Source organism: Gossypium hirsutum, chromosome D08, assembly GCF_007990345.1.
Source record: "Gossypium hirsutum isolate 1008001.06 chromosome D08, Gossypium_hirsutum_v2.1, whole genome shotgun sequence".
Classification (NCBI taxonomy): domain Eukaryota; kingdom Viridiplantae; phylum Streptophyta; class Magnoliopsida; order Malvales; family Malvaceae; genus Gossypium; species Gossypium hirsutum.
In genome coordinates this window covers 16,592,879-16,616,898 of record NC_053444.1, presented here as the reverse complement: position 1 = coordinate 16,616,898, position 24,020 = coordinate 16,592,879, and the positions used below count along the sequence as shown (strand labels likewise).

At 34.4% G+C, this 24,020-nt stretch overlaps 1 protein-coding gene across 1 annotated transcript; it reads right to left on the bottom strand.

Moving 5' to 3' along the window:
• Positions 1 to 1,086: 1,086 nt before the first annotated feature.
• On the bottom strand, positions 1,087 to 22,879 carry LOC107897862 (uncharacterized). Its single transcript, XM_016823445.2, has 20 exons — positions 22,410 to 22,879; positions 22,291 to 22,330; positions 21,934 to 22,182; positions 17,965 to 18,064; positions 17,763 to 17,837; positions 16,746 to 16,844; positions 16,214 to 16,330; positions 15,981 to 16,096; positions 15,679 to 15,778; positions 14,750 to 15,108; positions 14,083 to 14,407; positions 13,489 to 13,697; positions 11,055 to 11,273; positions 9,358 to 9,544; positions 7,338 to 7,588; positions 6,576 to 6,668; positions 6,401 to 6,502; positions 3,144 to 3,501; positions 2,244 to 2,381; positions 1,087 to 2,163 (listed from the first exon to the last, which is right to left on the bottom strand). The coding sequence occupies exons 1-20, from the start codon at positions 22,624 to 22,626 to the stop codon at positions 1,501 to 1,503; spliced, it is 4,017 nt and encodes a 1,338-aa protein (XP_016678934.1). The 5' UTR covers positions 22,627 to 22,879; the 3' UTR covers positions 1,087 to 1,500.
• Between the last annotated feature and the right edge of the window lie 1,141 nt (positions 22,880 to 24,020).

Sequence of the window (24,020 nt, the reverse complement as noted above, 5' to 3'; positions counted from 1 at the left end):
TTCTACCGGAAATGAAGGAATGAAGGAGGCGATAGAGAGGAGAGCACGGAAAATGTCTTACGGAAATTGAAAGGGTAAGACATTTTCCCTAAAATGTAACTCATTTTCCCTTGTTTTGGAGTTCATTTTCCAAATGAAAAATATTTTCCGCCAATCAAACGCTGGAAAAGTTAGAAATGATTTTCCGAAAAATTAATTTCTTCAATCAAACAGACCCTAGATTTATCTCGTAATTCAATTAATTGTATAATATTATTCATGTATGTTTACTTTCACTACAGATTGAGTTGAAACCATGAATGACAAATAAGATTTTGTTTAGAGGTTTCATCAACACATATCACAATATTATGAATCTGTGTACAAATTTCATCAGTGATATCAGAACCAAAGGTAATGCATCTGATGTAACGACTTGCTAATTCTTAATGGTTATTAATTGGGTTGATTTATTTGTTGGATTTAACAAGCTTGCATTTCAAGAAAACCATTTGTTTTGGTTTTGTTTATGTTTTACGGATGTCCAAGGGATTTTGAAATATTGTGATACTTAAAGAAGTAAAATTCTATAAAGACAAACAAACAAAAAAAAAAGATGGAAAGAAAATAGAAACAGCTAGAAGGATAAGAGTAACTTCTTGTCTCAAGTATTATGCCATGCCTCGTTTATCATTCATGCGTGAGTGGTAAGATTAGTTATTGACATGTATTGCTTTGCTTTTCCGGTAGTGCCTTTGTTTCAGGAGGCAGAACCCCGATTGATATCTGGGCTTACATTATGGGCATAACAACTTTTCTTTTCCAGTTCCAAGGAACTTCCCCATTACCGCATCCCTTCATAAATCACATCTAAAAACAATAACAGCATCAAACCAAACTTGCTACTCAAATTACATGTTTATTGGTACTTGGAACCGGCGAGTAATATGTTTTTAATCTAATTGTGAAGCTTAAGGATAACATGAATCTTTACCACTTAAAATTTTAATGTTTCTTAACGAACGAAAGTGCAGATCGTAGAATTCCATAAGACAACCCTAAAGGCATATGCATGTGCCCCAAGGAGTAGAATAGGACACATCATAATTTTGCATGCTCTACGCTTGATATATATTTCTAAACCAAAAGACAAAAGCGCAGTTAGTTCAATCAAATATTCAGCGGCTCTTGGAGTACAACTCTCCAGTATTCTACAACATGATTCCAATCTAATCCTACAACAAAAACAAGTCAGGTGTACAGTTCCCGAGCGTTTTTTTTACCGTGAAAATTTAGTTTGCTTCAAACGCAAGACATGAACGGGACATGGTCGTATAGGTTTAAACTAAACCACAAATCAAGTAAAAGGTGTTTCTCCTCCCCCTTGGTCCAAAGACGAATAATATTCACACCAATCCCTTCTATTCAAGTTCACAACATTTCACAGGACAAATGAAATTCAACTATTCCCTGGCCTCAGAAAGAATCAATATAAACCATTATGAGCTAGTCCCAATAGACTCAAACAAATGGTTGGCTTCTTGTTAACGTAGATGAAATACTTGTTTCCTGGCTATCTGGTGTCACAGGTGGTACTTCTGCCAATGGTTTATTTATCACAGCTGAATCTGGTACTTCTGTATCACTTGCAGATGTTGCTGGGTTCATTTCTGCAGAAGCAATCAGATCCGGATTGCTCCCTGTTGATGAATTAGGAGCTTCTTCTACTAGAGCAGGTTCACTTGCTTCGGATGCGGGTGCTGCACCTGTTGCTGCCACAGCTGGTGCATCAGGAGTTGCTGCTCCTATTGGCGTACCAGGTGTTGCATCTGGTGCATCAGAAGGAGGTGCTCCTATTGGTGTGCCAGGTACTGCAGCAGAAGCTGGTCCAGTAGGAGGTGCTTCTAATGCCAATGGTTTGCTTTGTGGCTGTGAAGTCTGAGTCACCGGAGCAGGTTTCTTTTTAACTGTAATTGAAGCTGAGAGTGCTGACATACCAGGAGGAAGGATTTCAATAGGAGGTTTCTTCCCTGCCTCTGACAAGCTTGTAAGTTTGGGCTCCTCAAGAGAAGCCAAAAATGCAGCCGTAGCATCTGTTTTTGCTGATGGGGTGTGCTCCACCTCCTTCTGCAACACTTTGTTCCAAGCCTCAACCAAGTTCTTCAGTGTGGGTCGCCCATGAGCCTGGAACAATTTAGACTGGTCAGAATGCAAGAAATGAGCTTTGGATCAAGAGTAAGTTCTCAAGATGAATCAAATCATACATGTGCATGGAGCACAGCCTCCGCAAGCATCCCAGTATCCTGCCAAGCCTTCTCCATAAGAGCATTGTCTCCTAAAACCGCAGCTGAAAATGCCGCTTCACGTCCCAATCCGAGGGAAATCAAGTTATTTACTAAACCCTGCAATCACGTAGACTTTCTTTTGTCAGACGATAATTAAACAAAGCCCACCAAGTACAAAATTGATCATTTTATCATGCCAGAATAATTGGGTAAAGTTATGTATCTGCAATGACAGTAACTCTAGCAATGCAATGACGTTCCTTTCAGTAAAAAATAGTAAAAAAAATCGAACAAAAAAAATAGTACACTCATGACCTCCGAAGCTTAGAGGTAACCGAATTTACATTCCATGACAAAATGTCAAATAACTGCCAGAGCTTTCCCATAATAAAATACAAGTGGTGGTTAACAGTTCTATTTATTTTTCCCTGTAGCATTAGATACAAATTACAGGGGGATGAACAGTATTTTGAATACTTAAAACAGTCAGGTAACAAAAACCTAGTACTAATATAGTACAACTGATTTAATTTCAGATGACAACTTTCTAATTTACTTCAACTAGGTTAATTGCTTTACAACAAGGACACTGAGCCAGGTTCTACAATATACATGAAAAATTAGCTACAACTAAATACAAAAATAAGGGTTGGCAAAAAAATACATAATATTAAATATATACACGTACAAATTTAGGGAGACATATATTTAAGGTAGTTTGGATTTGTAAAACCAAGGCAAGCAATACGATTTCAATATTTAAAGAAGCGCAATAGCAATGAAGCATTTATGTAGCATAGAGTTTTTAAAACCAATTAACAAGTATCACAAAGCTTAAATGACCATTTCAGGAAAAAGGATATGAAGATTGCAACTCACACTCAGCCGTGTCAATTCGCCATGATTTGCAAGGCGAAGGGCAAGTCCTCTTAACTCGTGACCCTGTAAAGCTCCTTTCACGGAACCTGCAGTAGCTAACCTTTTAAGAGCTTCACGTGCAATGTCGACCTGGGCAGTAGCATCAGCAGCATCAATAAGGTCCAAAAACTCCTTCGCGAATTTTACTGTTCCTTGAACAGCCTCAACCAGATTTTCCTTCTTAGCAGTCAAATTAAGTATATCATTCAAACCAAGACCCGGATTATCCTGTCCAACATCCCTGCTGTTGCTCATTGTCAGAAGACACTGCAGAGCTCTTTTCAAATCATTACTCTTCATGGCTAAATCAAACTCCAACCTGTAAATGCAAGGTAGTAATGTAATTGAAGAAATCACGGACAATAATGCAATCTAAGAATAACAAACGAGCCCTACTACACTCTAATTGGCATAAACATGAAAAACGGAAAATATATACTAATGAAGAATGCTTTCTTCAATGGAAAAATAGTCAAAGCACTTCAACCATCAACTTCCCCTACTTTTTTAAGCAAACAGCAGAGTCAATGATGGAGATATTTCAGTCATCTCTCATGATGCTACTTCTGGAGGGCAGAATAGACCTACGAAACAGGAGCTGCTAAATTAAAGGGAAAAGCAAAATGGTAGGATAATACCCATGACAATAATTCCTTGATTGTCAATTAATTTTGCTTTGATTACATTCCACCAAAAATACTCAGCTATATGTTGAGCATCCAACCTAAAACTAATTGGTAAGAGATGGAGGGGCCAACTTTAATATAAGACCACAAGAAACTAATACTTAACAGATGTGGGATAACACCACTTACCACTCCCCCTCATATGTAGCTCCCAAGGCTTACACATGGACAACCTCACCAGGGGTCATCGATCTCACATACGGTTAGGTAGGAGTAAAACATAACAAAACTTGAGCCCTGCTACCATGTTAAGCATCCAACATAAAACTAATTGGTTATAGGTGAAGGGGGCCAACTTTAATATGAACCAAAGGAAACCTAATATTTAACAGATGTGGGATGATACCGCTTAGCATGAAACCTAAAACCAAAAATAGATAACAATAGGAGATGCCTAGAAAGTCTAATTATTAAGGTTAGTTAAGACCATAAATCAACTACTTGAAGAAAATTTGGGTTGCAAATATAATAGTGTATTATAGAACTAGGCAGCAACACAATAAACGGCAGGAGCCCAGATCAGGCTGCAGAGGACATCAGTCCTGCTGGTAAGGGCAAAAGCTAGTGCCAGCAGTGCCAACCTGGCATAAAATGGTCAATGACCGATCAATACTGACAAAGGAGAAAAAAGAGGAAGACCAACACAGGAAGAAAAGAACAAGAAAAAAGAAAAATGTGACAGACACATAATCCTTTATAGAGAAATTTCCAGAGCCAACTCAATATTTCAAATTGAGATAAAAATAAGATGCAATTTGTATGACACAACCATAAGTCCTTTACTATTTCTTTTACCAAATTAGAAGTAGAGTGCTAAAACCAGTACGCAAAAACACAGGTACAACAAAAATATGAACACAAGAATAAATATTTTAAAATCTATAATATGAGAATTGAAGTTATGGCAATAAAAAATTTACATATAAGTATGTACTTGCTTTAATTTCATTAATATAAAAACTATATACCCAATATGCAACAAAGAAGCATCGAAGAGTATGATAAATATATTTAGAAATTTTCTTCTCAAATTTTCTTAATGTAAAATTATTATTAGGCACACACTATTGGATCTAGATAGTTCAAAATTAGTCTGACCCAAAATTTAAAAGTTCTAACCTGATAATAGGCCATTTGACATGACCCAATATTATTCTTTTACTTGCTAATAAAAATATTTTTTTGCCTCATCAGTTGCAGCACCCATGTCAGTGATGCAACTGTGATCTTTCAACTCCCTTAATCCACTCATCTCCAAGGCTCCAACTAAATTTTCACCTATAATTTGAATCTCAACCACATTGATCAACAGCAAGCCAGAAACAAGGAAAGATTGGATAGTTCTTAATGTTTTCCTCTCTTCACTTATGACTGGTAGCCAGTAGATAGATTTTTTTTCTAACTTTCATCACCCAAGTCTGTCGCATTTCCATGTCGTATCCAGAATAACAAATTAATTTTGGGATTATTAAATTAATTGCTCAGTATTCGGATGAAAGTGGGAGAAATTAAGAGAACATATATCTACATGTGCTAAACCCAATTGGAGATATGTACTATTGTCCTCAAGGGGAGGTTGTCAGTATGCTGGATGCAGTGGCTGTAACTCCAAAAAAGAAATGTTGCTATCAGAAAGGAGATCAAAAGATTAAAAATTTATGCAGAAAATGATGCAGTGAGTCAATATTTGAGATTAAAAACGTATGGCAAGGTCAGATGCTTCATTCTCATCCTAAGTAGCTGCATTTGATGGTAAGGAAAGAGATGACGGCCACCAGGACAGTCAAGGTCATGAGCAGGCTGCCTCTGCAAATAGGTACTTATAAACTTAAAAGGATGGAGTTGCTAAACAGGGAATATAAATGCTTTACTTATGATAGGACCGTGTATTAGTTTTTTATAATTTTATTTGACATGGTTTTCTAGTGGCATAAAATACCTTATGCATGGGAATGATATTAAATTTTAATTTAACTAGTTTATCAAACAGACAGCACACTACTTTTTCAGGGGGGAAGAATGACCACCGAAAGCAGTGGCTTTTCTACTCTCTTATAATCCTATCTGATTCATGTCTAAGTAGTACCGCATCCTCAGTTCTTGATTAAAATCGGCTCAAAGAAGAAACAACAATAAATTTCCAGCTCATTATCCTGCCATCAAACTGAGGAGTTCAACAATTGTCTACTCTTCCTTTCAAAAGAAAGAAGAGCAATCTATTCTTCCATTTGATCATTTGATGTCTGTATTTTCCCACAATATCAACGTGACAACATACAATAATGAAGAAATACACTCATACATATGATGCATGGACTTGTAAACCCTGCTGTACAAATAACCATGCACAAAAGAGAGGTAACAGAAAGCACGCAAGAATTGAAATGCAATTATGTTTGTATAAGAGATCATTCTAACAGAGAAATTTTTATCGACAGAATTAGAAGTTCATTTCAAAGTTGAAATTGTAAAACACCAGCCATAACCACCATAGATATAAAGGAAATCATAAACAAAAAAGACAATGGAAACCTCTTAGATATGCCAGGTAAATGAAGTGCTTCAGTGGCATAGCCCATGCCAAGCATAAATTGTGCTAAATCATCATGATGTTCTCTGCCAAGCCGACTTGCCCTGAAGATGAAAATAAGATTAGATTGTACAAAAATGTAGTCTCATTAGAAATAGAAGAGAATTTTTTTTATACCATTTCACTGCACTAACAGCATCTCCATAAGCAGCAAGACACCGACACCGAATGCCAGGATGACTCAGAGATAAGGCATGTGCAGTCATGTACCTACAAACAGTAATATATTTGTAACAGAGATCTATATTTGATAATTTAAATTCCATTTCAGCATGAATGCAGCTGAGCTTTACACAAATATAGGACATGACGTAAAAAGAACTGGGTATTTCTAATCAACGAACCACGGCCAAAAAGCATGTCCTTATATGGATAATTTATATATCATGCAACCACAAATTAGAGGCTTCCAAGGTATATGTATCATGAGGAAGTAATGGAAAGAGGTGAATGCTGCTACCATAAAAACCTAAAGGATCAAGGATATATAGCAATTGATAATAGTTTTCAAGCAACAAAAGAAAACTAATAGAAGAATTATGCTTAGGGACGCACTAGCGTCAAGCAAACATGCCTATTAATTGAAATGTCCAGTAATATAAAAGATCAAGGATATATATACACAATGAATAATAGTATTAAAGCAACACAAGCAAATTTGAGGAAGAATCATACATAATGAAACACTACCATCAAGCAAACATGCCTCTTAATTGAAAAGTCCAGTAATAACCATAAATGCACCCGTAAAATGCAAAATTTCCAATTTCTAAAAGCAAGTAATCAACTAAATTAGAACAAGAACAAATTTCGGAATGCTAAGTACAGGGATGAAATTATTAGGCAAGCCATTGAATTTCTCACAGCAGGCCGAGGTACCTATCAATTAGCCAAAGGACTCCATCTCTTACACCAACCACAATTAGTGGTCCTACAGGCCGTTTTTGCTCAGTTGGAAAACGAGTAACTGCTACTGAAACTCCTCCACCACCAACAGCTATCTCATTAACCTTTCTTTCTTCCATCTCTTTTAGCATTGTTGTATCATCCCCATCAACTTTATATTGTTTCGGCAATGACAAGAAAGGTGGAACGGAAGGAGCATGCTGGAAAGAAGCTAACCGAACCACCTGACAGCAAACCATATGATTAAAAGAGGGAAAAAAAAACCCTTAATCAGATTAGATGCAGCACAAAGGTATTAAGCCATAACATACTGAATTATCCAGTTAAATTCTTTTACACGAGATGACTAATTGTAGCAGAAGTAAGTATATTGTGTGCAAGCAACTAGAATGCAATATCTTTATGTTGTTCCTTGACTAGTTGTACAATAACTTGAACACAACATAATAACAATAAGAACAAGAATGAGCATAAGCATAAGCCAGTACCCAATGATTTAAAAACCAGACTGGCCTGTTTAACCAGAAACCAGTAGGTAAGACAGTCCAACTAGAATAGTAAAACCGGCAAGAACTGGAAAGAACCGGTAATTAATTGCAAACCAGGAACCTGAAACCAGAAAATTTTTAGAAAACAGTATTTGTGATATTTTCACTTTCTCAGTGCTTTTACTTCCGGTCTGTGCAGCTAAGCCATTTTCAGGCCGAATTACTTGTAGAACTAAAAGTACTGACCGACAGCTGTTCCATCATAGTGGTAGAGAACAAAAGCTTGTCTTTACAAGGAGATAAAAGGCCATTGTGAAGAGCTGCTTCACGCTTCACTTACAGAGATGGGCTCAATAAAGTCGAAGGATGGTTATGATTGAAAGGGGGGAAGAATGGAGATCAATGATTGTGGTTACAATAGATGAAATGGAACCAACGGTCAATGGATAGGAGAGTAGCTACAAAAATGAGGTAAAATTCTCAGAAAATGATAGTTTAGAAACTAAGGAATTCTCATTTATCTCATTATAGGGCCTAGGAGACATGCCTGTAAATAAGGACCTAGAAAGAAAGATCATTAGGGCCTTTGACCTTCAAAAATATAGGGTTGCATAATGCATGCTGCAAGAGCAGGCTGTGCCCCAACTCCCATCTCATACCTTACATATTTGAGCAATTATTGAACAGGACAGTTCAGAAGGTCAAACCAAAAACCAGAAGAGTGACCAATTTAACTTCCAGTTCGGTTTTTTAAACACTGTCAACAGCCAATTATATCAGCTATCTAAATATTGAATAGAACATTTAGCAATCTTCAAGTAATTCCAAGATTGGTCTTTTCTATCAAGGAAAAATGCTACTCCAATATTTGGATTTCTCAAAGTCAACTATAATTTTTTTTCTTGTTTTTGGGGTGATGACAAGGATGGAGGCGGGGGATATTTAGACAATATTCAATCAAATTTTATCCTATCTTACTCAAACTCGATTGTGAGTGTCAGATACGAGCATGTGTTTGACATGGTATGTTTTATTTTTGAAAAAACTTCCATGTGTTTGGAGAGCCATTGGAGGATCATATCCCCAATACCCAAGTCCTAATTTGTCTCAATATGGGTACTTCAAGAAAATGAAGAGTTGAAGCAACATAGATTCTATCTGTAGTTAATTTGTGCAAAGAGATTCCAAAGGAAACATATGACTACCAATCATTAATTATGCAAGTAGAAAAGAAACTTTAAACCACATGAATATAGAACTTCAGAGATAAAATAAGGCACAAAAATGAACTGTAATGTTACAGCTTGCACAACTATACATGAAGTATCTTGATTCACTTACATCATGTCTCGTAAGATGTATCCACAATTTTAGAAAAAATTCAACATTTATCTTTCTTGAACTTATCACTTTTCTAAAAATAGGCTTTGTTATCATGCAAATGGGTAGTTTCAGAAAAATAAATTCAAGTAAGATGTATTCATTTAATTACTAAGAATTCTGACCTGTAACATAGGCGGTCTCAATGTTCTTCTTTCTTGTGTAGCAGTTTGGGGACCCTCCACAGAGATTAGAGCCAACTCTCCATGCTCAGCAACTGCTCTTGTCTGTGCCTCTTTTAATTTCATCTCTTCTTTCATCTTTCTGGTTTCTATGTCAATGGGTGCAATGCCAGCATCAACAAAAACACATCTGAAAAATTCAGCACAAAGGGCACAAATTGCACAATTACTACTTGCTTGTCAACACCCTTCGCATTCCATAAACATATATACATATGAAAGAGGAATAGGGGCAATAACCAGCAAAACAGGCCCCATGTGAACAGCTTTCAACGGCTTAAAGGATTTAAAGCTTTAAGTTGTTCTTGATTCCATTATATTGCTCATAGAAAGAAATGAGAGAAATGTTGACATACGTGACAGTTTAGCTTTTAGCATTAAATAGGATCACCCCATGATAACCATCAATCAAGAAATCAATTCCAACTTCTATTCTATTGAGAAATATTACACATAAAAAGAGAAGATTTGTGAGTACAAAATTATCCCAGGCGACCTCTAAATGAAATCATGCCATGAAAATTTCAAAATGAATTAAGTAGCATCACGAAGTGACAACTGTTACAAATCCATTCTCAACACGTCAACCAATTCAATCTGAATAAATTACAACTAATGGTACAATCTTATCAAAATTAAAGCACAAAAATACTATTTTAGCATATTCAATGTATATTAGAAATAACAAGGACAGTTATACAGCACAACTAGAATGACGTATTTGAAGGATATTTTAGGTTGTTAGGGCATACTTCAAAGCAAGTTAAATGCAGTAGATTGACATAAAACATTGGTCTAGGACAATTTATGGAGGAATTAAGGGATTACAGCTGATATGAATTGAGACTGAGACTTAGAAGCAAATAAAGGTTTGATTCTATTGAGGTTTAGCCTCAGAAGAGAGCCACATCAGAAAGGAAAGTAGCAGGGATTGGTGAGCGGCAGAAAAACCAGGATAAAACTTGTGACACCATTCTTGTGTCATGAACAATAACATGAGATTACAGTAGTAAATAAAGAGAAAATTGTGGAACAAAGAGGTGCAGAAGACAGGTTTCTAGGCATCAGCCCAATTAACTAAAATATTCATAAATATGCTAGTTAATACTTAATAGAAATATGAATACAGCACTGATATTTATATTAGACTATCATCCGACCAACTGGAACTAGGTTCCTATTTGAAACTGACTAATAAACAAATAAAATACAATTAAGACACCAAGAAAGCGAACTTATCCTCCCTCAATCCAACATAGTTAACTCTCAGGGCCTAGGGGTTTACATTACAGTACTGCACATGCTACAAATCATAATATGAAATTCTGCATAAAAATCTTTAAATGCATAACAAAAGAAGTGAAGAATTAGGATCTTTCACTGCCTGCACCAAACATAAGAAGTCCATATTGTATAATTTATGTCCATTTTGCCAAAGTAATGCAAATATCAACTTAGATAAGCAGCTCTGAACAAACTTAATTGTCCTTTTAATCACATCCATTTCAAAGCAGGTTGCTATTTGAGTTGATAATATTCTCATAAATTCCAAAAGATATGCTGATAATCAAGAGAGTGAAGAAAACCAAGAAATTCAATCTAATGTAAACAAAATATCTGCACAAGTTACTAGATCATACTCAATTGTAGTTGGTGTAGCTACAAACAACTGTCTCCGTTGCCAAACAGCTCCAGTGGCATAGGCTATTGCAACATCTCCAAGGTATCTATACTGAGGCCGCAATGAAGAGATGACAACATAATGCTGATATGCAAAGGCACAATACTCAACAGTTTGATCCCATGCAGTCCACTCTGGCTGAGGTAGAAGACCACCAACAGGTTGAAAAGTTTCCCAACTGCACATTTTAACTTCAACAAATTACTACATATTATCTGTCATTTGATGGTAAAAGAAAAATACATACAAAATGCAGTAGATATTAGACAACACCAAATTTGCAAAGCGCTTATCTCAGGTCTAAGCAAACAAAAACTATACACAAATTGTAAAGACTTATGACAATTTATATACACATATGTATTACAGACAAAAAGGCTGGTCCAGGAGTTCAATTTAAGAAAGAGATCAAGGTTTCTGGCTCAGGATCAGAAATTGTATGAAAATTTACCAAAACAAATCTAAATAAATCCCAGCCATACATAAAGGCATTATTCGATGGATTATGACCCTACCACCCGGGTCTGAAGATAAGGACAGTGTGCAAATTAAAAAGTCTTTATATGGCCTTAAACAATCTCCTAGAGCTTGGTTTGAACGTTTTGGGCAAACTATAAGGATTTACGCCCATTCTCAGTCAAGCAGATCACATCATGTTCTATAAACACGCAAGGGAAAACAAGGTTGCCATTCTGATTGTTTATGAGGACGTAATTTTGCAAGGTGATGATAATGCAAAGCTGGAGATTTTAAAGAAAAAAGTTGCAACCAAATTTGAAATAAAAAACTTGAGCATGGTGAAGTATATTTCCTTGGGATGGAGTTCGCAAGATATAAGGTGTATTTGTTAATCAACACATGTATCCAATTAACTTACTTGGTGAAACAGTGCAAGGCAGTCGAGACACCTTTTGAACCCAACATAAAATTACAGCTAGACAAGAAAGAATGTATGGTAAACAAGGAAAATTATCAAAGGCTTGCTGGCAGACTGATATGCTTATCTCACACACACCCAGACATAGCGCTTGCAGTGAGCTTGGTAAGTCAGTTCATGCACTCACTAGGAAGAGAACAATTTGATGATGCACATCAAATCCTAAGATATCTGAAAAGGACTCTTGGAAAGGGATTGTTATCTAAAAGGCGCGGATATCTACAAATTTGAGGCTTATACAGATGTTGAATGGGTTGGAAGTACAACTGATAGGAGGTCAACTTTGGGCTACTGCACCCTTGTTGGCAGAAATCCAGTTCCTTGGCATCGCAAGAAACAAGGTATAGTAGCCAGGAGCAGTGCAGAAGCTGAAGTAAAATCCCTTGCTCAAGGGATTTGTGAGGTAATGTGGCTAAAATGACAATTAGAATATTTGAAGTTGTCAGATTCTTCAGCCATGAAGATTTATTGTGAAAACAAAGCAGCCATCTCTATCGCACACAATACAGTTTTAATGACAGAACAAAACATGTAGAAGAGAACAGGTATTTTATAAAGGGAAACCTAAAAAGACAGATTCACATGCCATACATTCCTACCACCAATCAAGTTGTTGATATACTTGCAAAGGCACCTCACAACAAGCAGTTTAATGGCCTATTAGCAAGCTGCCTATGGAAGATATCTTCCATCCAGCTTGAGGGGTGTGCTGAAAAAAGATCCCTTGAATGTAAAACCGATTTTATTATTGATTATGTCAATATTTTGTTTCCTTCATTATCCAGGTTGTAACCTATAAACATGCACCATTTTCACTCATCAGAAATGTATGAAAGAGTTTTCTCTTCTTAGCTTTCTGTTTTCTCCTTTCAGCTTTTCTTACAGTTTAAAGCATACTGATGAACCATAGTAGTAGACTAATTAAGCCAATGCCCCTCATACCAAAAGCTTATCAAATGACATGCCTCTATCCCCTATAATGAACCAGTGTATTCCAATTTCCTATTGACTATGGACTCAATACATGATTAGCATTTCAACTTTCCACCTTATGCGAACCTTCTACTTATAGGTGTTTTTTCAAGTCAATTTTGGTAATTCTTTATCTTGGATTGCATGTCATCAACAGATATTAGATTAACAATGCTGAACAAAAGCATGTCACAATCATTTACAAATTCAAGAGATTTCAACAAACAAATATGAGCAATGTGGACATGTTCGAAAAGCCCAAATAGTAGTACAGTTATACCCAACAAAAAGAATAGGGGCAAAGCCAGGAATTTGGTATTGGGGGGCAAAATAAAATTTTAAAATTTTGGGGGACCAAAGGTAAAAAATTATGCTGAAAAGTGGCTTATATTAAATGATTGACAAATGAAAGGGACTAGAATTGACAATATCCCATTTAACCCAAAAAAGATAAAGACATATGCATGGTAATAAATATTTTCACCTGAAAAGCTGAAAATTTTGAGGCATTGCCTCAGCAGGAGACCGTTGAGAAGAGAATCCATCATCAAAAGTAGCAAAAGAACCACTACTTCCAAATCCAGACAACGGCATAGACTGAATTGTTGATATAGCTGTCGCAGCACCAGGACTAATCCTACGAGGCGTTCGATAGGCAACACCAAGTAGTGCTCCTCCATGCAGGCCAACAACCTAAGTAGAGAAATTTTCAAGTTATGATAGGAATCTAGCTATGTTTAATGCTGCAATTGTGGAAGTAGAGCAATGGGAAATAAAGTATCAATTCTACCAACAAGACGATCAAAATTCTGACAATAGTTGAAAAAGAGCCTAAAATATCATAGATCATTTATTTTCGTAAAGATTTGCTATAAACAAAAACATGCCTAACATGGTTTATAATATTTTTCTACCTAAAAGGAAATAAAACAATTTGTTAGACAACACAAATTGTGGAAAAGATTGTTACATACAACTTGGCACTAAGAAACCATCTTTCTTCATAATCAAAGAACAAATGCATGAAGAATAAGCCTAATGATAAAACAATAAACACTGCACAAGAATATCAAGATACCGGTTCACTTCGGCTACCAATGGACCTCATTAAAATGTTTGAAGTTCCATCATCCAGCAAAATACGAACTTGAACATTGGCAGAAGCAGCAGTAGCAGCTGCTGCTGCCTGAGCTGCAGCTGCAGCGGCTTCTTTAGCTTTTCTTGATGAACTGCCCTTGGGGAGAATGGGCATTCTAGGAGGCAATGCAGACTCTAGTATAGCAAATCTGTCAGAACATGTATCCCAAGCCAGAAGCCGTGCACTTCCTGAATCAACAATGGACCAATCGCTGACTTTGTAGATTGAGAAATAAGGAATATCGGGCCACACAATTGCAAGATATCTGCACATAAGTTTACAGTAAGAATTGATGCCAGGTTAACTACATTCCAAGTGATGTTTCTCCATCCAAACATATAACATGTGTGCATGCATGTAGCAAAGTAGGATGCATTTATAGCTGACTGGTACAAAGCATATCAGCATAGATGTTCCTCTTATCTCCTAGATTTGGAGGAGAAAACGAGGAACTAAGAGTCCAAATTGATCATCAACCATGTAAACAAACCAAGCAACTATGACCATCTACTACAGTTTGTTGAAGCAGGAACTTAGAAGCAACAATAGACAAGTTGAAGCAAAAGCATATTTTTTTTACCAATAGCAGAAGTCAAAGATTACTTACTTTCCGGAACTGCTTATGGAAAGAACTGAATATGAATCATGCGGAACAGGTGTACTAATGTGCTTTTTAATCTGCTTCACGTGCAATGATTCAAGTGAATCTCCCTTCAACTTTCCTGTTTCAGATAAGGAGCCATTATTTCCAAGTGAAGGATTTGTCGTATTAGACAACTGAAAGTTTAACAGCTTCAATTCCCTTTCAACAATGTAAACAGCAGAATGTTCTCGACTTCCAGGTGGTGTTGGCAGAGGAACTACAGGAGGAAGTGATCTAGCATCAAATTCACTGACAATAATACCAACATTGGTCCCAGTAGCAACAAGATGAGGCTGTAAAGGATGTGCAACCATGCAATAAACCTGTGGTAGAAAATTGTAAGAGTCAAGATAAACATTGCTGATGAAAGAGATCAGGTGGTAGGAAGAAAGGAAAGAAACATCGAGCAGAGTTAAAAACAACAATAGTATAAAGGCCAAATTCATTAAAGGGAAAAGAAAAAATCAAATTCATGGTAAATATTTATATTCTTTATTAAGCAAAAAATAGTTAAATATTTTCATATTTTTAGTCCATTAATTTCTAAATTTTGGGTGTTATCCAAGGAATTTATTTAAACTATCCAACCAAAACAAAATCTAGCAAGCAGAGGTTCAGCTAATGATGTCTCAACCCAGTCTAATACATCCTCAGTTGAGTTTCTTATACAAGGAATTAGAATTACTCAAAAGAGCTTGGCCATTTTATCATCAATGTAAATCTTTTTCTTCACTCATTCCATTAGTCTTCTGCAATATTAACACTGAATATAACATCAAGAGCATGAAACTTATCAAGGTTCCAAGAAAAAAAACCAGCTACTAATTTTATTTTTTTTTAAAAAAGCAACTTATTAAGGTTCTAGGATCACAACTGCAGAAACAGCTAAATACCCTAAGTTTCTTGTTTGGCGCAACAACTTGAGGAGGAACAAGTGAAGACAGGTCACATAATGGTCTTGTAAGTGCTGAGTAAGTCGGATGTTCAATAGCCCTGCAAAAGGAAATGGTAACTATGATATCCTTGCAATAATAAACAAACAAAACAGCCTTAAATTATCCTTATTCAATGCATATAGCCTTCTACTTATATACTTCAACAAGAGCAATAATATAAAGAAAAGAACTACAAACATTTTTTTTAAAATGAAATGCATTCACTGAGAGCAATAGAGAAAACCAAATTATTAGCATACCATATATAGGAATCTTTGACGCAAGTCAAAATATCAAGGTTAGGTGCTCGAGGATGACACCAAGATGCCACACTATGACATGCAAGCCTAGGAACAGGCTTAATTCGCCTTAACTCCTGCAGCAAAGAACTTAACAAGATCAAAAGAGAATAGATGCCAACTCTTGAATGCAAAATTTCAGTCACATCGCACTATTTACAACTCTTAACACTTCACAAGCAGCAGCACAAAACCTTAAAGGACATCGTGTCCCATATAGCCAATGTCTTGTCTGCACCAATTGTAATGAGCTGTGGAGCACCCCCAATAACTCTAGAAAGCTCAACAGCAACAACACCACCATCATGTGCCTGTTTGATATCATAAAGATGAAAACTTTCCCAAAGGTGCATCCAGAAAACATGCATACTAAATAGCTCTAAAAGGTTAAGTGGATACATAGAAATGAGAAATATAATATATCAATAATTTTTTAGAAAAAGAAAGAACCCCATAAACCACAGTACCAAAGTTATGAAACATTCCAATATTTCACAAGGGAAAAGAAATATATCCAGTAATCCAATCCCAAAACCAACTTATTATTCTATTATTGGATGGAAAGTGAGGTTGCCTAGTAAAAATATAGCACTCCAGCATTCTAGCTTATCTTTAATATATTCTTTTGATTCTAGACTTTGAAACTAATCAATAAACCATTTACTGGGTTGATTATTAGCTCCTATAAGTTGGTGAGAAATTCTCCAGAATTAAAGAAATAAGCACCTTCAAGCTTAGCTTGGGTACAAGTTCTCGTGAATCTTGACCATGGTCTGCACTCCAAAGTATAAGTAAACCATCACTGGCACCTGAAACAAGAAGTGCCTGCAAACAAAATAGAAAACAATGAAAAAGTTTCATGACAATCAGAAATCATAAGAGGCCAAACTTCAAGATCCAAGCATGTTTTCAAAAATATGTCGTAATTATTACGTAAAAGTATTATTGCAGAAAGAAGGAACCCAGCAATGGAGGTTAGAACTTTAACTTGGAAAGCCCAAACAACAACTATATGTTCTCCTTAAATACATTCAAGTTACATGAAACTGGTGGCAAAACAATATAAGAAACAATCTATCTAAATATCCTTAAAAGAATCTTGAAAATTTATAAACCAACACTCTAATAAGATATAGACACAAAATTATAGGCAGTAAAATGTAACTACCCTCTCTTTCATAGTTAAGTTGGGAGAGAACTATTAGGGACATGGGACTTTGTTTTGGGAGGTGAGGTAACACTATCATCAAGATCTCATCTAAAATACAACTATTATCTAAATTGATTAAATCAACAGTTGCATTATTGTATGTGAAGCCATTATATGTCATGACCAAGCACTCTCATACTAAATTTGCCTGTTCCAAAAGGACAAACCTCTGTAATGCTGTAAAAGATGGAATATAGCAGATGGAAGATGAACTTATGTACGCAAAAGAAACCTTAAAAGTTAGTTGTTTGTGATTGGCAACATATGCAGGTAAAACTAACAGAATACAGTGGTTCTTATATACACCATAAAGCAATTTGACAGGCCACAATGTGGATCTCAATTGAAAATTCATAAAATTGAAGGGTAGAAATTCCATTAACCTTATGACCAGAAATGTAGACATCATAGACTTATAATCAAATCACATGCATTGTTCATGCTTGGGCAAAATTGTTGCTCTTTAAGAATGAGGGAGGCCAAAAGACATATATTGTCGCATAGATTTTTTTTCTTTGAAAACAATGACCTACCTCACCAGAAGAAGCCATGAAAGTCATCAAGCAAGAAATTGATCCTTTATGACCCCCTGTGTATCTTCTTACAAGCTGCCAAAATAAAATGAATTCCAAAAAAGTAATGATGATTTCATACTAAAATCTACTAGAAAATAAACAAAGAAGGGATAAGCAATTGATTATGTAGAGAATGTGAGAAAAAAAGCAACCATCAAACCTTCCATGTCATCATTGATAGAACCCTGATAACACCATCTGATCCACCAAAAGCAACAAGAGGACTGTCACCAGCAGATGATCTAGAAAGGAACTCCATACTGTCAGGAAAAGAAAGGATATCAGTTAGTCAAAGTATAATGTATACTTCGGGAATGAGTAGAAGGATGGTAGAAGATAATTAACATTAACAAGAGCATATGTATAGTAGGCAATCCATGCCTAAATAAAGAGGGACAGGATTATAGGTACTACAAAAGCTACTTAAAAAGGCTTAATAATTTGATGCAATAAGTATGGGTAACGGAAAAAGATATGAAACAAAGCAGAGTTCAAAATCAACAAACAGAGACAATAATAACAGAGACAGCATTCGACTTGTCCAAGGGCTGGGCCACCTGCCAAATATTTGGGAGAGTTTTGACAAAAGTATTAGGCTAGAAAAATAAGCCTAGCCAGAAAAATTACACACTTCAAAAAATTTGGCGAAGCTTGGGCTCTAACATCCAAGGCCCGAGTCCATCCCCTCCTATTTTCATTCATATAATATGTTATTTTCTTTTAATTTTATATATTATGTAATTTACATCATATGAAAAATAAAAATATAATACTATAATCTAAAATACATATATCAAGTCGTTTATGTTTAAAATTTTAATAAAAAGAATAAATAATTACTAAATATTAAATAAAAAATAATATAGATGGGAATAAACAGATTTGGATTAGCCATTTACAAATATGAAAGAGCTTGTATCACAACTTGTTTGTGTTGCCTCTGAAATAACAACAGCTAGCTATTAAATATATGGCTTCTAAGTTGAAAGAAACCATAGCAGGGGTTCAAGAGGTAAGTTCCAATCATTTTCAACTTAATTCATGATTTGATTCAATTAACATGGAATTAAATGCTTTAGTAGACATGCAAATGCATGCAAAAATGAGGAACAAACAAGAAGATAAATTAAATGACATAGCTTATATCAGTACAATTAAAAGGTTACAAATTGATATGATCTATGTAATTTTGGTGCATGCACAGGTAAAACTAATGACTGGTTGATTAGAAAGATGAAGTAGAAGAAAGTTGATGTTTGGTGATAGGAGCTTCAGAAAATTAAGTAATTGAAGGGAAATTTATTTACATATTGAGAGAGTATGTTCTCTAAGGAGGTATCGCATCAGTTGGTGAGATGCTTGTAGAAGCAAGCAAGACGGGACTTGGTCTGAACGAAGTGATACTAGATGAAAGAAATAAATCATGGTCAGTGGGATTCAGTTTCTTTGTCACATATGATTTTTAGCTGGAATGAAAGGTAGCCCCCCCCCCGGGTCATCCAACCATCCAACCTTCGAGTATCAAGTTTTTAAACTAGGGAATTCTAATATGACTTAAAAAGATACTAAAGAGGACAAGAATTATTGAATTGCTTAAGACAGAAACTTAGAAGTATTGTGTGATGATGGTTCAACTTTCATGGTTCATTAACTTAAATTTTGTATTTTAATTAAATATGATGAACATAGCATTCAAAAAACAATGATGGGAAGAAAAGCAAGCTTTTCTTTTTCTTTCGATATACATGCACAAATACATATCTATGTACATACACGAGTATATATGAGTACCAATTTACAATTGTTACACTCTTTGATATTTTTTCTACAATTCATAATTGATTAAACCATATTGGATTCAATATTTTACTCATGTAAATCATATACACCCAGTTTCAAACTGGCTCAAGGATATCTAGCTATTGCTTTAAATCACAACAATTTCCAATGATTAAATATACAATTCAAAGTAGAACTTATGATGGAACTATAATAAAGACCATTTTGTTTCAAAAATTGGCATGTCACAAGCATAAAGTGCATGATTAGACTATTAGTAAACTAGCCATTTTATAAAAGTAATTATTGAGCTGTGGTACAAATTCATTAGGTTTGTACCAATGGAACTTCAATCATACTCTTACAGGTCATATAAGCAGTACTTGACTGAGTGTGTAAAGCATGAATGTCTAAAATGCACCTAAAATCTATGTAAACAAAGAAAATTCTACATGCTGTATGTAGAAATCTTAAAAGCTTATGAATTAGATGATAAACGTCAAAGAGGTTGCTCATTAAGTAGATTAGCATTTGTTAAAGATAAAAAATTATTATCATAAATTAGTTATCATCACATACTAGCTCAATATATCCCCCCCTAACGCAAGAGCTTTACTACAATGCTCTTTTACAGTAATATTTATTAATTATTATACATATTATGTATGGCTAGGAATATAAGGTATTTTTAGGGTTTAAATAAAGGGCTAGGATTAAAACTTTATTTGTAACCCTAGCATAAATAAGCTGTAAAATATTTAGAGCCACAACATCATTATTATTTTCTTTGAATTAATAGAAAGAAACTAAAGGTTTTTCATAACCCTAAATTTTCTAAAGTTCCAACTTCTTTCTTACTCATTTGTTCCACCCTAAGGTAGTGTTTGGTATGATGGAAAGTAGTCACATTCTAGGGAATTTAATCAGTTGGAAAGTGATTCCAACGTTTGGTGTGTCAAATTTTATTTACTTTCCTTGAAATCTAACTTTCCATTGGGAGTTACTTTCCCATGAACATGGCAATGTGATTCCCATGATAAAAGGTGCGGAAGTTACTTTCCCATGTAGATTTGAAAGTTAAAAATAATCTTAAAACAAAATTAACCCTATTTTATATTGGTTTATGGTATTAGTATACTAAAAAACGTAAAATAAAAAAATAAAAAATAAAAAGCTATTGCCTTCTTCCTTTGTCCTAACTCCTACTACTTGATTTTCTCTATTACTTCAACGAATTCTTCGCAAGTATTATATATAAATAATTTTCTAATTTATTCCAAATCAAGTTCCATATATACATTATTTTATATGTGCATTATTATATTTAGAAAATATATGTAGGACAAATTTGCTTTCAATTAACATTATAAATTAAAAAATTTTAAAAATATAAATTAAAATTTATTATTAAATATTCGATCCAAATATTTGTTAAGAATAAAGTTTATTATAAAAATTAAATACATGAATATTATTTTTTATTTAACAAGGGTAAATTCTTAAATTATCATTACATTCTTAGGAGAATACTTAGTGAATCAAATGTGATAATGTAATTTTCTTGGGATTTTAATCAATACCTTCCAATGTATGCTAAAGTTGTAAAGTAACTTTCACAACAGTTACATTCCAAAGAATAGCATTCCATCGGAATCATAACATGGAAAAGCACCAAACACTACCTAATTTTATTGATTTACTGCTGTTTTCCCATACGAAATCAATTTTGGCATCAAAACCTAATTAGATCCTAGGGCACGCATTAGAAGTTAGAGGAAGAGGAAATCAGGGTCAACTTGCCACATGCAATTTATGCTTAGCTTTTCTCGTCACTAAAATATAGCTAATAAAAGAGACTAAAAGCCAACAGGGTGAAGCACACCTTATATGCCCTTTGCCTTTCTAGGGCACAAAAGACTATCACTTAACTGATAGCAACACTAGACTAGGCATGAGGCACTTCAATCAAAGAAGGCCACATCAATGAAAGAACCTCGAATACGTGCAACAAAATTATTGCTTTCAATGAATAAACTCTAAAATAAAAAGTGATCAAAAGTCGAAGGCAGTAGCAGCACAAAAAATGGGAAACATGGACAGCAGCAAAATTAAATCAAAATGCTTTGCAAGGTATCCGGGTATATGAATAGATGAAAACATTGACACTTAAAAGGTAGCAGAAAACAAAGAATAAGAAGCTTCAATTCTAGAATTCGGGCTTAGCAAATGAATGTGACATAAAGTAGAGGTAAGTTTATTTCCCTATAATAGTAAATATATATATGTGAAGTAAATAAATATGGCAATGGAGCTGCTGATTTAAATATGAGCTAACCGAGAGAGAACTCACCAGAGAAGAGACTTGTTGTCAAGTTCTTGTTTAGGTACATCACGGCTACGCATGGTAACCAAGTCCAAAAAGATGGCTTTGTTTTCACAACAGATGACAAGAAAATGTCGTCCTTTAGTTGATGGAGCAGGAGAGGCAAAAGTCGAAGTAAGATGATTGACAGCAGTGGGAGCTTCGGCGGCCGCAGAACGATTACGCCAAAGTTGCCAAAACCGCACGTCATCATCGAAAAAGCTCACTTGCTTAACACTATTAACAATTCATCGAAAGAAAAAGGTCCAGATTTCAGATTTTACTGTTAAATTGTATTTGAAGAAAGTTAAACGAAAAAAGAGAGCTCTACTAGATAATAATCACCTCCCTCCGCGGATGGCCTCTGTAGGTTTCCCTTTGGGCTCTGCAAATTTGTCAAGTCAAATGAAATCAACTCCAAAACAAGTGAGGATGAATATTAGATATAGAAATAGATTACGAACCAGATTCGCCCTCAGCAAGCTTCTCCAATTTGACACCAACAAGACGTCTCTGATCGATCCCACCGGCCTTGAGCTCGTAAATGACCTGGCGATGTTCCCAGTTCCAAACGGAGACGTGGTCGGAGGCATCCGCAGTTACCAACCATGGATGCGTGGGATGCACCGCTAACTTCACAATCTTATCATTGGTGCCTCGAAATGCCCTCAGCCGCAGCATTTCCCCCCGATCTGATCTGATCTGATCTGGTTATAAACAACTATTATACAGTTCACTAGCAAGGGCAACCGAAAAATCTGGAATCACTATTCCAATTTCGAGTTTCATCCAGAATTTCAGATCCACCCACTCTCAGCTGAGTCTGTCCTGGCTGGTTTTCGATTTGCAACTCCCTCCCTCAAGGTATTTCCCTTCTTTGTTTTTTCTACTTTATTTTTCTTTTTAAACCCCAAAAACATGCTAGCAACTGAATAGAATAATCAAATTCGAACTATCATTTCTAAAATAATTTAATACCTCTTTTGACCCCTGTGCTAAAGTAAAAATTTCACTTTGGTATCTATGTTATTTTTATCAGTTTGGCCCCTATACTCTATTTTGATTATCAAAATGGCCCCTAAACTTTTATTATGTATACCCGTTACCCATCTATATATTTTCTGTTAAAAAATTAAATCAACCAATTGCCACATTAAATAAAAGTAAAAAAATTTAAATTTTAAAAATATAAAAAAACTTAAATAAAATCATAAAAAAACCAAAATAATTATTTTAAAAAATTAAAAAAATTCTAATCTATTTTTTGAAAATTATAAAAAAAATATTTTATAATTATAAGTATGCCAAACTTTAAAAAACAATAAAAAGTTTCATAATTTTTATAAAAATTCATTTATTTGGAATTCTAGGCTTTTTGAAAAATCTTGAAATTTTTAAATAATTTTACGATATTTTAAAAAAAAATTAGGGATTTTTATATTTTTATGAATTTTTTTATATTTTTAAGGAATTTTAAGTATTACATAAAATTACTATAAAAATCTTTTAAAAGGGATTAGTTATCACTCAATAAAAGAATACCTAAGTTTTTTTTTTGTTTATATGTCAAAAAGGTCCTTAACAAATGTGAAAAATCAATTAAACAACAGTATTAAATTCGTACCCAATTAATTTCTTGCTATTAACAAAAAAATCAATTAAGTCCCTTCGTTAATGGTTTCCGTTGTTGACCATGTTACTTGTTAAAATAAATTGACAAACCAATTAAATGATGACACATGGCAACTTTTAGTTTAATCTATATTTTCCCATAAAATGATTAAAAATAGAAAAATTATAAAATATTATATAATTTTTAAAAAATAAAAATACTAAAATTGATACAAACTTATAAAAACTTGTAAATATTATAAAAATAAAATTCTAATAAATTATGAAAAACTTTATAAAATTAATACAAATATTTAAAATTTTATAAAACATATAAAAATTCTTAAAAACTTATAAAAATCATAAAAATATATATAAAAAAATTAAAACATTAAAATTTATATAAACTTATAAAATATTAAAAACATAAAAACTTGAATTGGATTAGATCAATCGGTCGGACC